This window comes from Rhipicephalus sanguineus, unplaced genomic scaffold (assembly GCF_013339695.2).
Source record: "Rhipicephalus sanguineus isolate Rsan-2018 unplaced genomic scaffold, BIME_Rsan_1.4 Seq1108, whole genome shotgun sequence".
NCBI classification, from domain to species: domain Eukaryota; kingdom Metazoa; phylum Arthropoda; class Arachnida; order Ixodida; family Ixodidae; genus Rhipicephalus; species Rhipicephalus sanguineus.
This window is the reverse complement of record NW_023614337.1, coordinates 268,551-285,857: the sequence shown is the minus strand read 5'-3', so window position 1 is coordinate 285,857 and position 17,307 is coordinate 268,551. Positions and strand designations below refer to the sequence as shown.

Genomic DNA, 17,307 nt, shown 5'->3' with positions numbered 1-17,307 from the left:
ATACAAAAGTAAAACAAAACAAAGCAGCAGAAGTGGCTAGGTAACACAAAGAATAAGTGGTCAGTTAAGTCTGGGAGTGATGATGTCCGAAATGGCCGAGCGAAATGGTGACTTCCAACTGCTACTTTCACTGCTGAGATTTTTAGATACCTCAAGTTCAGCGTGGAAGCTTTTTGAGATAAACGGTGAAAATTACGTAGCGCTGACAGCTATTGAGATCACTGTGATGTCTGCAGTGAAAGTGGTATCACCAATGCTATACGTTGCTCTTTGGTGAGAAGATAGAAATTAAAACGCATCTCCGGCACGCCGATATCATATACTGCCACACGTAAATAAGTTAACCAAGGGTTTACTGTACTGTTCTCTTTACAGTTCTTTCTTAGTGCCAGTCCACACGTCCCATTTATGTAAACACTCCGATTGGTACATTTTGGTTCCAAGTAATGTCGCACTATGGACATCATTTACCCTACCATCGGGCATTACACACCAAACAGCAAAAGCTGTGGCCACCCACCTGCAGTCCTGGTGGTACGCCCCGCACAGTCTCACACGAGTATCCATCCTCGGGTAGCAGAAAAGGCAGGGCCAGCTGAGGCTCTTCGGCCAGTTGAAGCGGGCGGCCTTCCTCGGCGAGGCGAGCATCTTCACCTTTGCGCGCTTCATGCACCAATGCATCGATCAAACCGGGGCCAACCTGGTCCCCTGGTCCCAATGGCTGGAACCGCTCTAGCAGGTGCCGCACCTGCCACACAAGGCAGGCACAAAAACGTCTTCATAATGTGCAAAGCAGAATATGTGCACAGTTGCTCAAGTACACTAGTCACAAAACACCCCTGCAAACCACGCATCATATACCGTATTTACTCGAATCTAACGCGCACCTTTTTTTCGGCAAAACGAGTCGTAAAATCGCATGCGCGTTAGAATCGAGTACCGAAAAAACGGTTATCGTATTGCCATCGGCATTTCAAAATGGCCGCCTCCTACGTGCCTCGGCCATTTCTGTCATTGTTTCAGTTCATACGTATGCTGAGGAGTTTGTCATCTCGTTCTGCATTCGCATCGGCGGCATGGAAGTGCCCCCTCCAAATACTCGACGAGTGCACCACGATGTCGCATTTCAAAGAAAAGTTATGTGCAGAGACGGACGGAAATCGGGCCGCATCGCGGTCGTTCAGAGTTGCCGAAACGTGCGTGCGAGACTGACGCTAACAGAAGAAGAAGATTGTTTTACAGCAAAGCTTCACGAAAAAGTTTCTGTGGACAAAAGCAGGGCCGGTTTGCCGAACTCGAAGAGCGTTGACAGCGACGAAGACTGATCCATTACGCGACTCGTATCGCCGCCGTAGTGGTGACAGTTTCAGCGGCAAGGCCCGCCGTTTGACTTTGTGTTTTCTTTTTTTGAAACTTTAGTTCTTTAAAACCCAAATACCTGTTCCTCTGAATGTGCGAAGGTAGACTCCTTAGTACTTTTGTTCATTTCTCTCACGAAAAATGGGTGCGCGTTAGAATCGATGGTGTACATTTTTTTTTTCTTTTTGGTCATGGAAAACAGGTGCGCGTTACAATCGAGGGCGCGGTAGAATCGAGTAAATACGGTACCTGCATGCTGATAAACCCAAAAAAGCTCGCATCTCTGCATCGTTGCCACACCACTTGAAACAGGCACATAATGAGATGTGCTGCCCAATGGAGCTGACTGCTCCACAAATGCCAGCTTTATTCTCAATTACGGGGGCGTGGGGGGGGGGGGGGCAAACAAAACTGTACAAATGCCATCTAGCTTCCAAGACCTTGGGACAGGGAATGGCTGTTTCCAACTTTGTTGTAGCACAGGAAAAAATGAGGATACACAGAAAAGAGCACATTTTATTTATTTATTTATTTATTTATTTATTTATTTATAAATACAGCACTTCAGGATGGCTGAATTGTACGTAGGAGATACACAGACCCATGTTTACACACAAACCACTTAAACGATGACAACAAAGTATGAATTATAAGAAGGAAGAATGGCAGCAACATAAAAAATGTGGGCAGCTTGCACTAGTGGTGCAAGGCTCGACTAACAGTGTGGCCAGCCTAGATTATTAGCAAGGTCTTAGCATGGTCCTAATTAATATTGTGCAAGTGTAATTAACAGTCTTGATTAGCTGATCCTACCTAATTAGCATGGGCTTAATTAGCAAGGTTCTCCCTCTCTGCACCTATTTCTTTCTCTCTGATTCTTTCTCTCCTTTCTCTTCTGTTTATCTGTTCTGTGCTTCTCTTTTGTTTTCTTCAGAAGGCACAAGCATTGAAGAAACGTCTACATTTCACATCCATCGTGTCAACCTAGAGCTCCGCTGTTAAAGATAGTGTGACTTACTCTGTCCAATAGTCAGTAACATGCACTTGGTTGCACTGTCAGAGTGCTTCGGGATATTTTTAAACTCTGGCTAAAGATAGCTGGGGCAACCTGTATAGCACAAGCCAGCAAACATCTCTGCGACTTTGCATCTCCATTTGCAGTGCTATGTTTGCTAAGTTCACTCCAATTAGCCCAGCTTTTACAGTGGCACAGATCGCTCAACTTCTGTAATAGGAAGTGATGCAAGCTTTCGCTATCTCATTCCTTTATGCAATGTTGGCCAACTTTTCACAGTCATCGCTCGAAATCTTTACATTTCTGTGTTCTCACAGAGGCACTATCTCCATCCACTGGAGCAAGGCAAGTTCACAACACACGGAATGGCATAGTGGAGATCCCTTTGTCAGAATACCTGGATAGAATTAAGCTTGAAACAGGCGTCAGCAAGCAGGGGCAGGTCATGCTGTGGGTGGGCCTTTGGTGCCGCCAGCAGGTGAGCAGCCTGGATGAGACGTGCAAGGTGGCAGTCGGCAGCCAGCTCTAGGCCTTGCTGCTCTGCCCAGGCTACCAGGTGAGCCAGCCGGCGCTTTAGCAGGGCACCCGTTGGCCGACATAGTGGAGGGCGCCCGTGCAAGAGGAGGCTGTTGAGCAGCCACGCATTGACATGGTGAAAGAGCCAGGAGAATAACTGGATCGTCAGCGCGGCATTCACCCGGCAGCGTCGCAGCAGGCTCATGCTGCTAGCCAACACGCCAAGAGCCTCGCCTGCAGAGAAACGTCGAGGTGTGGGAATAAAGTACGCTGGAGAGGACATAAACAAGTTGACATATGCCATGGTGATCCGAAATGCATACAACCACTGAAATGCATTTTATGCATTTCAGCAGTTTTCCTTTAGTTGTATGCATGAAATGCACGCAACTGCAAAGGACACGCACGTAAAGCTGTCCCGCACAAGAAAGCGGCACACTGGGTTTGGGTTGTTGCCTATTAGGCGTGTAGTAGGCATTATAATGGCGCCGCACCGTGCACGTTGCACAGCAGATATCTCGGATGCTTATGGCAATAGGATTGTTAGCGATAACATACTGTCAGTGGTTGCCATCACATTCCCATGCACTTCCAATGCTTATCCATACACAGTCGCCGAAGGACTTTTCGGACTCTGAAAATTTGGACTTGATGGATATTTTGGACTTCATAAGTGCACCATCAAGGTTCCCATAGCTCTAATACATTTTCATGATAAATTTTTCTTACGAGTTTATGCCCTAAAGTTCAATTTTTTGGATAAATTGCTAGTTTCGAGCCATGCCGCTCAATTTTGAAAGCCACGATGTTAAATTTTTCACTGGCATGGTCAAGTTTGGTTTCCAGTAGCCAGTTGTGTGGCCTCCAAGATTGAGAGCGTGCACAATCTTCCGGTTTCAGAGGCCATGCCCACTCTTCCTTGGCTGACAAAACGCTCTTCGGGACGCAACTTTTCTTTTCAAGTCAGGCTTATCGTCATCATTACTACACGGGTAGGTTTTTTTTCTCTTTTGTGCGTTTGTTTTTCGGGTTGTTATTCCGCATATGGTAGTGTTGTTGGTGTGTCAAGTGTGTTTTTTAGACATTGTGCAAGTCACATGTTCTCTGCCATTGCGGTTGCTTAGTGGTCGGCGTTTGGCTGCTGACCTCAAACTCGCGGGTTTGATCACGGCCATGGTGGACGCGTTTCGATGGAGGTAAAATGCTGGAGGCTCACGTACTGTGCTGTGTCAGTGCAGGTACAAAACCCCAGATTGCGTCGTTAAATTCCCCCAACCAACCGATACGTTGCGTGCATCCTTTTGTGACCAGCTTCAAATTTTGTCTGCTTGGTGCCATGGGGCCACCTGGTGTGCTGCCCGCAACAGTCGGCGGCAGCGATCGCTAATGCACCGATGATGTCACTGTAGCCAAACTACAACCAAATCTGTTCGTCTGCAAGCGTAGCATGAAGCAGGACATTATTAGAGACTTTTTTAGGCTGATGTCATCCAAATAAATTTTATTTCATGTCTTAACGACTTTCTCAGACTGTTAGATATTTCGGACTATTTTGCGATCACTGCCAGGTCCGGAAAATCAGTCGGCAACTGTATATGAAAAGTCGCTGCCTTGACAAAGACAAGTCCTCTTTCAAAACATCGGCATCAGTGACATTCCGTTTAAAATTTCATCACTTCAAGCCTCCATCCTCCCCCGAACCTCTGTCTTGTCTGGATTATCCACATACAGTCAAACCTGCCTATAACAAGCCTCCATACAACGAATTCCTCTATATTACAAAGTTTTTCTATTCCCCGCCGTTATTCCATAGAAGCACATGTATTTGCGAACTCTATGCAACAAAGTGGCAACAGGAGACACCCTTGACATAACGAATTTTCGCCGCTGACAACCTAGGGATTTTGTCCCGAATTTTGTAATTTGGCACGACCAGGAGCCACATGAATCTTCTGCGGTTACCCCGCCGAAGTGAGCGCGAAGCAGCAGCGTCGTGCGTGGCATGCTCGAAGCCCCGGCTACTGCGAGGCGAGAGCGAGTGCTCCTTTGTGTGTGCAGCGTGCGCAAGGCGGGCAGGCAGGTGACGTCGCGTGCGCGTGCGCAGGCATGCCCCCCCCCTTCTCCCTTCAAACCTCATCTAGCCGCTCGTGGGTGCCACCATGCTAACGGCGCCGGTTTTCTTAAAGAAAAAAAAAAACGAAAGAAAATCGGCTTTTCTGTTGGAAACTGCGGAAACTGGAACTGCAGAAACTGGATATAACGAAAAGCCTGTTTATAACGAATATTTTTGGGAATTTGTCAATTTTGTTATATCCAGGTTTAACTGTATAAACATTTCATCCTTGGTCGACAGGTCTTTGCAATCGGTAGGCACAGCATGGTGTCAGCCACAACACATTACAAGTTGAGGAGCGCGCTTAACTTTTCTCATGAGAAAAAAGCAGTAGTATGGCAGTGCACTCCATTGTTTACTCCACAGTGTATTACAGTAAAAGCTCGTTTTATTCGACTCTCGTTAATTCGGAAAATCGGTTAATTCGGATACGTCATCTGGTCCCTGTAAATATACGCATCACTCTATGAGACTGGGCGCTCGTTATTTCGGACAGATTTGACCGCAAATCGGATAATTCGGCGACTTTCGGGCCGCTGGCGAGGCTCGAAAACGAAAAAAGAACAATTCGGAACAAAAGCGAAGCTCAAACGCAGCATCGCCATGGACATCAATTATCGACTTGGCTTGGATTGAGACTGGTCGAACGCCTTTTTTTCGCGTGTGGGTTTTGTTGCTTTGTTCCCGTTGGTGTGCTGCATCGTTGATCGCCGATTTATCGAGGAACGTTTCAGTACGGCTCCTTTAGCTTGATCGTTGCTGGTGCTTTTGTGCTGACTTCTCGTGTGACCGCACTCTCCGCCGATGGCAACGCCGGCGAAGCGGCCCAAGTACGAGGCCAAGGACTTCACCACCAAAGTAGAAATTTTGCGTGCTCTGAATAATGGGCTCTCCCGACAAGAAGTGATGAAGAGTGATGAAAGGGGACATTGTATCGGCGGCAAAAGAAGCAAGGAACGAGTAACCGTACTTTTAGCCGCCAATGTGACGGGAACAGAGCGCTTGCCGCTTCTCGTTATCGGAAAGGTTCAAAAGCCACTCTGCTTTAAGAACATCAACAATCTTCCCGTGGATTACCGTGCCAACCGAAAAGCGTGGATGACGGGTGAAACTTTTGCGGCCACTGCAGACAGCATGCGAGCTGCTGAGCACCTTGAAGGGCTCAGAAAATTGTGTCCGCGCGAATATCTGCTCGAAAACAGACAAGCATCCGGGATTACTTTGTTAAGTAAAGGTATGTTGAAAAAACTCATGCATTTATTGTGTTTATTTCGACCATTCGATAATTCGGACATTCGGTTAATTCGGACATTTTTTCCGGTCCCTAGAAATCCGAATTAACGAGCTTTTACTGTATTTTGCTGCCATTTCCAATGGCTACCAGCACAGCCACAGCGTCAATGTCATAAGTGTTGTTCAACCAGTTTCCACGACCAAAAATGCAGGTCTTTTGTAGCACATTGTGGCATTAACACTGTTAATGCTTGTTGGTGGCCTAGTCGGTTTTGATGCATATTAAAACGAAAAACAGCATGAGAAGACAGAGACTGAAGGGGTGATCGAGTTTCGTTATATTGTTGCAACTAAATCGAATTTCGTTATATCGAGGTTCAACAGCATCTTGTCAGTCCTCCAACAACCTAAAGACCTCCCCTGCAGAAATCCAATAATGCTGCCGTCTCATCCACACAGAAGTAAATAAGAACACTGTAAGCTTTGCGGTTTACGAAAGAGGCCTCATGCACATAAGGTTAAGGCGCCTGCAAGCGTATCTTGTAAAGCTATAAAATTGGAACTTTCTCTTGTCTAATGCAAGTGTTCTTATATAAAAAGGTACAAGCCGCACAAACAAAACTCTTCCACATTATGGGAAAAGCAAAAAGCAGACTCAAACTAGACCCAAATCACACTACATTTTCTCCAGCAAAGGGGAACTTACCAATCGGTGCATCTGTGGCCGTGTCGGGGCTCAGGAAAGCCCGGGGCAGAGCCTGAGCCAACTCTCGTCGCTGTGCTGAAACAAGCTGCCTAAACGCCAGCTGGAGTGCCTCGGTGAGGAGGTCTTGAGCGTCCAAGGTGTAGGCACTGAGGTGTCGGTCCTGTCGTAGGAAGTGCAGCAGCTCACTGGCATTGGCCAACCAGAAGGCCAACGGCCCTGCGTCTCGTTGCTGCTGCTCCACAGCTTCCCGCACTCGAGCACCTATGTTGGTGGCGAGCGCCGTCAACCGTTGGGCACGCTCAGTAGGGCTCGTCTCGGGTCGAAAGTGCGTGGAAGCCCGATAGCGGCAAGCCATGTAGAGAGTATATGCAGGAACCAGTTTAAACTGGACCGACAGCCAGTCCAGTTGGTTGATGACCGCATCCAAGAACAGGGATTCGTCTGCAAGAACAACAATAATAAAGCGTCAAGACTGAATTATTGTACTGAAAGGTTTTACTGTAAAACATGTTGCTGAAGCACTCAGCTCTACTCAGTGGAACACAAAAGCAAGCAGCTGCCTGTGCTGAACACTGAACATTTTCCAAAGGCATACAGTAGAATCTCATTAATTCGGCCCCCGTCAATTCGGAAATTCGGATAATTCGTCATTCCCGCACCCTCCCTTCAAAAATGTTCATAGCTCTATGGCAACAAACATTCGCTAATTCGACGCAAAATTGCCCGCGCACTGGTTAATTCGGACTGGAGGCAAGCCAAAGACGGTGAAACTGAAACTGCGTCTCGGAGGCCATAATATTTATCCCATTGCGTTTTCTTTGCCACACATGTGCAAGGTTTCTGAGATGGGCTCCAGCAGCAACGGTGCACTGTCGATGCCGATCGCGGAGGCCAAGGAAAACCGCATTTTTTTTCGAAAACTTATGAAAGGGGACGGAAGGTGGTGTTTTGGAGCACGCATCGTCCTGTCATCGGCGAAGAACGGATAACAAAGAAACAAGGCCTCAGACGGATAGCGTGCGGGCCTGCAGGCATCGGTTGTGCTTTTTTTCCCCCTCTTCGGTGCATTGTGACATATCGGCGTATCGGAAGTGTCGGTGCACGAGCTGGTGGTCGGGCCATAGTGGTGGTGTGATATATCACCCTGTCGCGATGTCGGAACCGGCGAAACGCGCGAAGTACGCAGCGAAGGACTTCGCAACTTAAGTGAAGATACTAAAGGAACTCAAAGACAGCGCTTCCGGAGAAGAGGTGTTGCATCAGGTCGACGTAGAAAGAAGCACGCTATTGACGTACATGAAAAACGAGGCTCAAATAACGGAAGCGTTTGAGGGCGAGAAATTTCACGTCGGACGAAAGCGATTACGCACCACAGCCCACCCACAACTGGAGGAAGTGATGTTGCAGTGGATCGTTACTGCACGCAAGTCGAAGATGCCGTTGAGTGGACCACTTATATGTGCGCAAGCAGAGAGGTGTGCTCTACGAATGAACATAAGACTCATTCAAGGCATTGGAGGGTTGGCTTGCGCATTTGAAAGAACGGCATGGCCTCGTGTTCAAGACCGTGTGCGGGAAGAGGGGTGAGGTGGACGAAGAAGTTGTGAAAGACTGGCAAAACGTGCAGCTTAAGGACCACATGGCAGCCTAGGACTCTAACGACGTTTTCAACGCCGACGAAACGGCACTCCTTTTTAAAGCACTGCCAGATAAAACCGTCACCTTTAAAGGGGACCCGTGCACCGGCGGCAAACGAAGCAAGGAGCGGGATCATCAGTGCTGCCCTCGGTGAGACGAATGAGGCGTCCGACGAAGACCCATGCGATGAACTACGCCCGGTGTGTCGTACCGCAGAAGAAGCCGCGGACGCTCTCATCGTTCTAGAGGAGTTTTTGTTATGTTGTTGCTGTCATCAGCCTGGACGGTTTGATGTAGCGCCACAAGATGGCGTTCTTATCGCTTTTATAATCACTGAAATAAACGTGCTGCTGGCGGCATACGTCAGTCAGCATTTGGACTGAGCCTCGTGCGTGTGCTGTCTCGGGGAGAACATGACAACTGGCGACAAGAGATAAAATCTGTGAGTTGGGAGCGGCAGAAAGCACCCGCGCCTGGATTCAACAAGAATGTCGTCCGTGGGCAGACTGGAAGCGTTCGACGCAAGCACAAGTGAGTGGCCGGAATATCACGAGCGTGTTTTGCTTTACTTCGCTGCGAACGATGTGGCCGAGGATAAAAAGAAGGCGGTATTCCTGACAGAAGGCGCTATTCCTCGTTGGTATGGAACCTACTGTCGCCTACAGAACCGACTGACGCGACACTTGCAGCTATCTTCACGGCCCTCGGCGCACACTTCAGGCCCAAAGTTTTCGAAGTGGTCGCAAGTTTCAAGTTTTTTTCGAGGAAAAGGCACGAAGGCGAGGCCGTTAGTGACTACGTAGCTGCACTTAACAAGCTAGTAGATGATTGCAACTTTGGCGCAGTGCGTGAGCCAATGATGCGCGACCAGATTGTCTGCGGAATTAACGACTCCGGAATGCAGACTCGCCTTTTGGAAAGTGCAGAATTGAACCTGGAAACGGCGAAAAATATGGTCATGGCGATAGAAACCGCAAGAAGAGACTCGCACATGCTAGGCGCCCCGTCCGTTTCTACAGATATGGTACAGTCGGCAAACTTTGTAGAGTGGCCAGCAAGAGAGATGACGGAGCTAAGGTGCACCCGGTGCAGTGGCAAACACCAGACAACGCGCTGCCGACACCGATACACCACCTGCTTCAAGTGCGGTCAACATGGCCACCTCGCAAGGGTTTGCAAGACAGCTGCGTCTAACGGAAGGAATGGGACGGGCTCCCGCTCCGTGCACAACATGAATGAACTTTCCGAAACAGAGCCGGGACAAGGTGAGGAATACACCTTGTTGTCTCTTCGTGCTACCGGACCGGAACCCATGAAAATCGAAGCTCTTGTCAATAACGTGCCAATAGTGATGGAATTGGACACCGGGGCCAGTGTTTCGATTATAAGCGACGCGAAATTTAACGCCCTTTTCCCAGGAGAGCCGTTGGAACATACTGACGTGTGGCTCAAAAGCTATTCTGGGGAGCTGTCTACCGTATTGGGAAAAATGTCGGCCACAGTAAAAGTCGGCACGCAGGAGGCAACTTTGTCGTTATTAGTTGTGAGCGGAGCGTGCCCGACACTTTTCGGAAGGGATTGGACGGAAGCGTTCGGTATTACCATCTTGAAGCCGTTAGATGTGAAAACAATCAGCAACGCTGAAGGCCTGGTCGAACAATTCGGCGATGTTTTTTCAGACAACCTTGGTACGATGAAGGGAGTCCTGGCCAGCATAACGCTACAAGAAGGAGCAAGGCCAAAATTCTTCAAGGCGCGACCAGTGCCGTTCGCGCTTGTTGACAGGTATGTCGAAGAGTTGCAGCGGTTACAGCGCGAAGGCATCATACGCCCTGTAAAGATGTCCAAGTGGGCCGCGCCAGTAGTTCCAGTGGTGAAGCAAGATGGTAGACTACGTGTGGTGGTGATTTCAAAGTCACTATCAGCCCAGTCACGGTCACTGAAAGTTACCCGATTCCCATAATCGAAGAGCTGTTGACCAAACTGTGTGGCGGTAAGAAGTTTACAAAACTTGATTACTGGGGCACGTAACGCATAACTGGTTTCCGCACGCGCGAGCTGCGGCGAATTGGAGTCTGAGAAAGGGTCACTGGCTTCGGGGCATCCCCCGGCGCACAACCACCCGGATCACTGGAGACACATGTGCCCTCGAATTCCCCAGGCGAAGCCCCCGTATTTGCAGTGGTGCCGGCGGTGTCTGCTGGTTCGTAGGGCGCGGTAGCACTCGCAGCATCCAGAGGCCCAGCTGGTTCCACGCCTGAAGCATTTGGAGGGTCTGTGTGGGAACGCCCAGAATACTCTGACAGCTCATGCTGCCGCGGCACTGTCCACTCGCCTTCATGAAATGAGTGTGCAGAGTGGTTGCATTCTGCTAGGAAGCAGGGTGATTGTGCCCGCGTCTATGCAGGTCGACGTGCTGCAGCTGCTACATGAAGGGCATCCAGGAGTGGCGAAAATGAAAGCGGTGGCCCGTAGCCACGTCTGGTGGCCTCCAATTCGCCGCAGCTCGCGCGTGCGGAAACCAGTTATGCGTTACGTGCCCCAGATATCAAGTTGAACACCGCTTGCGCATCGTAGCGCTCCTTGTGTTTTTTTTTGGTTTTTATTTCTGTTCTTTCACTTTCTGTTAAGGGAGGAAGGAATGTTATGTTGTTGCTGTCATCAGCCTGGACGGTTTGATGTAGCGCCACAAGATGGCGTTCTTATCGCTTTTATAATCACTGAAATAAACGTGCTGCTGGCGGCATACGTCAGTCAGCATTTGGACTGAGCCTCGTGCGTGTGCTGCCTCGGGAGAACATGACAGTTTTGTTACGATGTCCCAAGCAATACTCTTGCGCTAGAGGGTTTGTCACATGCCCGCAAACTAGTCCTTGCCTCCCAGCTGTCCACAAAAAAATAAACAAGCATCACGGACTACATCTCAAAATAAAGGTATGCGATAAAGGAATTGAAAATGTGCGTTTTTGTTATGCATTCGTTAATTCGACATTCGGATAATTCAGACATTTTTTTCACTCCCTTGAGGTCCGAATTAATGAGGTTTTACTGTAACTGTAGCTGCATAAATTCAAAGCAGAGCTCGGTATATTTGTAAACTTACACTGCAATTATGGTAGTGATGCTATTGCAGATACTTCTAAAAAAACATTTATTCCACAAGGTGCCTGCTAAGCAACATCTGCCCGCTAACCATAGTAACGTGAACCAAGCAGCCGCACATATCCAAGAATCTAAGCATGCAATTGGGATGTCTACATTCATTTAAATCTCCCAATGTTTAAAGTTTGACATCTGAGAACCAACGGCAGTGACAAAATTAACACTGGAAAAGAACACTATTGGGCGGGGCTCTCAAACCGAGTGCCTTGAAGAGATGAAAAATTGATGAACACGGGGTGTTGCTGGAGGTGACGTTTTGACAAGCGGACTTGCCTTCTCCAAGGCTGCAACTGGTTTCTCTAGTGCGTGTATGTATATGCTTTGTACCCTCTCCTCCAACCCAAACAAAGAAGGAGGAGAGGGAACGTGCAAAAACGGAGGTGCAGGAGAAGGAGGCGAATTGGTTGAGTCAAAAGGAACTTCTGCATTTTTTCAAGTTCCGTGAAGGCATTTTAGTAGGGCTGTGTGAATAGAATATTCGAGAACTTCAATTATTTGAAAGAGTATTACAGTATTGGAATTCACTTCGACACGAATTTCAAACTGAAAAAATTTTGAAGTACTATTCGAAGTGAACAAATAGATGCATTTCACCGCATCTAAACAGCCTCAAAAGGTGGTTTCACTACCGTGCGGGGCTGCTATGCTGTGAAACTGCCTATTCAGGGTATACCCACAGTGCCGCATTCATGTGCATATTACTGCACTTTATGCAGACATGGGCATGCACTCAGTGCGAGTGTGTGCAGCTTTCAAGCTGCCAGACGAAGGGCTTCTCCGTCGCCCAGGCAACCATTCCTCTCCTTCACCCTGCATGCCCTAGAGTTACTGCCACAGCTTTTCTTTTTTTGCCTTATTTGTTTGTTTGTTCGCCCTGCATCTCCTCCTCTGTACCTATTGCCCTAGTCACCCTCTGCTAGCTAGCTCTGCAAGCATCGCACAAACTCTCGAACATTGTGAATCTTGTGAATATGCTGCATCTGTAGCAATTTTTTTTTTCAACAACCTAAGTTGCGGCCAGTGAGAGGATGCTGCCTTTTTGTCTGAATGACAGTGGATGGATTCAACACAAGTTTGGGCTCCTCCACCATCTTGAGCCATTCAGCACACCGGAATTTGAAGAAATGCAATGCAGGGACAGATGGAATAAAGAGACTCACGTTCCTCCCAAAGTTCCAACACTGCTGGCAGAATGGGGTCACCTCTCCGCTGATCCCTGTGGTCAGCTGCCCCGATGGGACCCATTTGATCGGGCATGGCCACCATGCTGGTGGGTTCTGGTTCAGGGGCTCGCCTGCAGAACATCGCAGAAACTCTATGTCAAACCTCTATGCTGGCCTCTAGAGACCACCAGCAAGGACTGAACACAACTTGAGATGCCTCTAGAGCCAGTGGGCTTACACTGCTTGCATCAAACAAAAGTACAACAAAAGACTGCCAGACAAACAAATGGCTATCTAGCTATGGTGGCATGGTAGGCTCTTTGTCCAACCACCTGCTATATAAGTAAAACCTCGGTGATACGAATCTTGCGGGGTTACCAAGAATATTTGTATCATCTGAAATTCGTATCGCCAGAAAACATCGAAAATTATTATGCGACAAAAGAAAGTTGGCATACATCTTGATTTAGTGTTTGTCAGGGTCGCAGCGATGTCGTGAACAGCTCTGAACGATTGCCAGTAAAGTTTTTAGTCGTCAGCGATCATACTTGTACTCTTAAATATTTGGTGCGTGCGTGCGTGTGTAATTAATGAAGCAGATGTGTTGTGACCCGTGACCATAGTAGCCCCTTCCTAATCTTACTAAGCTTTTCTGCATGACACCAGAGTATTGCGGCGAAAGTGATTTAAGAAACGCTTTGCATGCGATAGATGAAGGCCAGAAAATTTTAGAATCGCTATCCTTTGTTGCTGTAATTTTCTTATAGCGGTGGTGTTGGGGGCGCTTTTCGGGAGATTTACGGCCGTGCCCGCACAATCGGGTGGTTTGCTCAAATTTTGGGAGTCTCCCATGCAAATTGGAGAGTTGGCAGGTGTGCACGTATGCTGCAATGCCTAGCTCCTTTGCCAAGAACGTCTGCTTTGTCTCTTGGGGTCTTCATCCACCTTTCATGGGAATTCATGATGGACCCGCAGCCCAAGTTTCAGGCCTGTTTCATAGAGCGTCTGATTGCGAGAACATGGCTTGCATCGACGTGGCAGGCATGTGTTAACACAGTACAAAGACGCTGCTGCCTCGTGCACAGCAGCACACGTCAATGCGTTGAGGGGGTCGGGGGGGAGAGAGAGAGAAAGAAAGAAAGAACGCGACGTCTACGCCATCTGTAATCTAAGCGTGAAGGCACATAACAACCTCCAAGATTCATGTACACAATCTCAGAGGCAACACGCACCGTTGATGGTCGCGCGTGGCTGCCGCATCTTCCATGACAGCCCGGGCAGCACCTGCTCGTATGTGTGCGCTAGCGCACGTTTGTATCAAACGTCGCGGGGTGCAATCGGTTCGCAACAACCATACTCCAATACAACGCAGGCTAATGGGCCTTGGCCAGGACCGCAGAAAAATTCTTATCACCCCGAAATTCATACGAGCCATGATCGTATCACCGAGGTTTTACCGTACATGGCAAGTGAAAAAAGAACACACATCAACCCAACTTTAAAGTAAGAGACATCTGTAGAAGCTTGCAACTAAGAGAGACAGGAAAAGAGAAAAGCTAGACCAATATTTTCTTGCACTGAAGAACCTGGCAACAAGCACAGGGAAGAACACTCATGTTAGTTATAGAGCCACAGCAGAATCTCAATGATACAAGTCTTGCAGGGTCACGAAAAATATTCGTATCACCAAAATTCATATCACTGAAAAACAAGGAATGCTAGTATGCCAGATTAGCATGCTACTAGTATGCCTAGTGTGTGACAAAATAAAACTGGCATGCATTTTGATTTATATTTTATCAGGGCTGCAGCAATGTCATAAACCGCTTTGAATGATTGCCAGTAGTTTCTAGACATCAGCCATCACAGTGGTATTCCATGACTTAAAGGGCCCTGCACACCTTTCTTAATTATAGGGAATAGTCTTATTGACGTATGATCTTCACCGTCAGTCATAGCCGCAAAAATTGTTCGAATCCGTCAAGTCTAAGTGGTGTTATACCAAATTATAGAGATCTCACGTTCACGCAGCTTTCTCTCTCAACTCAACGCAGCGAGCCGCGCGAAAGCTGCACGCGGCTTGAGTGGGAGAGGAGGGAGGGCGGAGGTGCGAGGCATGGCGACGTCAGCCGCGGCATTTTTTTCATTTTTTTCTCTCTGGCGTCTCGGCGCAACCCGTGGTCTCGTGCCGCCATTCCGGTCGGCTTGCGGTCGTTCTCGTCGAGCGGTCGTCGCGCTGTGTATCGCGCAGTGCTTGAAAACTGCGCGTCGGTTTGGTAACGTTGGGTGTGCACCCTCGAACGCCGTAGTGTTTTCATCACTCTGCCAACCATGGAAGCAAACGTGCGCGCTCGTTGGAACGAATGACAGCTGAGATCGTTTCGGCCATACTCCGAACACCGCCTCGTAAGACGGCACGTGGCAGACGACCCCGAAGCGCCGCCATTACCGGACCCAGCATTGTTATCGAGACACGCTCGCCCGTGCCTCGGTCGGTCGTGAGAACGTGCCGACGATGCAGTTTTTCAGCTGACGAGGCAACACTCGAACGGCTGCCACCTCAACGCCACCGGCGATGTCAAAAGCCAGAAAATATTCCGGCACGGCGCATGGCGAGAAAAACGGAACCACGCAACTACAGCAGACGAGCTGTCGGTGAGACCGGAAGTGCTACTATTAATGTTTGTTCGGTGTTTTTTAACGCGATAATACTAAATAAACGGACATATTATCTATGGATTAACTCAAAATTAACAAGAAAGTAATGAGGGTTTATCGTGATTATAACATCAGCCAATGGTGGAACTGCCGACAATCGCGTCATTTTTGCGGACTAATACATCATTTGTCGAGAGAAGAGGGAGCGATTTTCAGCTGACTTTGAGAATTTATTGTAAATTCCAGGCCGTTGCGCATCGCTATAATATTTGGCTCGCGTGTTCTCGAGAGCCTCGACTACCGATCGGCAGCGCTTTTTGAGCATGCTCGAAAAGTGTTGCAGGGCCCCTTTAAGACAAGAAGTGCTATGTCCCATCACAGCCCATATCTCTCAAAATGCTACCCATAGTTCAGGTAAACACTCACAGCCGATGGTCTTCCTCGTGTGGCGGTCGGTGGTTGTCACCCATGGTGGCAGGTGACGCAGGAGGTGGGGCAGCCGCCCGAGAAGGTGGTGCTTGCCAGAAGCGGAAAAGGTGACTGCGACCAAAGCGAACTGTGGCCCCGTGCTGTAGCAGTGTAGTGTCAAACACCCGTGCACCATCGACATAGGTCTCGGCTTCCGGCTGACTGGGTGTCACTGTAACCACACCCTCCGTGTGTGCTATCACGCAGTGCCTTGGCAGGATGCCTGGTCCCTGGAGCTATGGGCACGAAAAATTACAGAACAACACCTTGAAGCAGATTATCATTCGAGCATGTGCACTCAAACCTCGTTATAACGAACACAGATATAACGAATTACCGGTTATAATGAAGTAAATTAAGAATAGTCTTGTCATAGCTACAGTGTTACAAATAAACGTTTATAACGCATTTTCGGATATAACGAAGTTATTTTCGTGGCAGATGCGATTTTGTTATTATGAGGTTTGAGTGTACTGTATTGGACTGCCAACAAAACTGAACTGAACAGAAGATTTGCTGAAGAACCAGTTTGTCTGTACAGTTGCCAAACAATAATTTAGATGTGCTCAATTGTTTCTTAGCATCATTGCTCACCCAACAGACTTGCACTCCAGTTGCATGGCCCAAAGGGTCTTTGAAGTTAAGAAGCACAGAGCTTTCAAAGGAACATTAGTTCGAGGGAGATGTGTCGGTGTTACACTGTTTCCGTGAAAGCTTTTAACTATGCTTGAGCTAATAGCAAATTTAAATCAACGTTTCTTGCACAAGCTTTACAAAAAAGACAGCGACGAGACGTACATTGTTTTGTACGTTTTTCGTCGCTGTCTTCAGTTTCTTTTTTGTAAAGTTTGCGCAAGAAATGGTCACTTTTAACCAACTAGCCCATCGTCAAGTTTTCCCTTAGTATATTTAGAGTTGCTAGAATGGAGGCTGCTACACACTTGCAGCCCCTGGCTTCCCGAGGGTGCTGAGCCAATTTCAGTCATGTGGAGGGGAATCGGGTGGCAGGGGCCTGGGGGTCCACCACCCTGGGGCACCTCCTGCAGAAAGGGAAGGCCCTCTTCCGGGGGCACTGTCCCACCACCACTCGGTGCCTTCTTCTTGCGCTTTCGAGGCTGGTAGTCAGCAGGCCGCCGCCGTATGTGGAAGGACTGTGTCCCTGCACAAGACATTGACCATTGGCGAATACAGTCAAACCCGTTTATAATGAACTCCAAAGTGCTGCAAAAAGTGACTGTTATATCAGTTAGTTCGTTGCATATGGACTCGCTTTTAA

General features: G+C 48.3%; 1 protein-coding gene across 2 annotated transcripts in view; it reads right to left on the bottom strand.

The window, feature by feature from the left end:
* LOC119376177 (afadin-like) overlaps positions 1-17,307 on the bottom strand; it is a 64,072-nt gene that overhangs the window by 27,737 nt on the left and 19,028 nt on the right. For both annotated transcript variants that reach the window (XM_037646106.2, XM_037646107.2), the window contains exons 7-12: positions 16,973-17,190; positions 15,990-16,267; positions 12,903-13,036; positions 6,943-7,383; positions 2,772-3,124; positions 521-748 (exon numbers count right to left, since the gene is read on the bottom strand). In XM_037646106.2, coding sequence (XP_037502034.1) covers positions 521-748; positions 2,772-3,124; positions 6,943-7,383; positions 12,903-13,036; positions 15,990-16,267; positions 16,973-17,190 — 1,652 coding nt within the window. The remainder of the gene's footprint in view (positions 1-520; positions 749-2,771; positions 3,125-6,942; positions 7,384-12,902; positions 13,037-15,989; positions 16,268-16,972; positions 17,191-17,307) is intronic.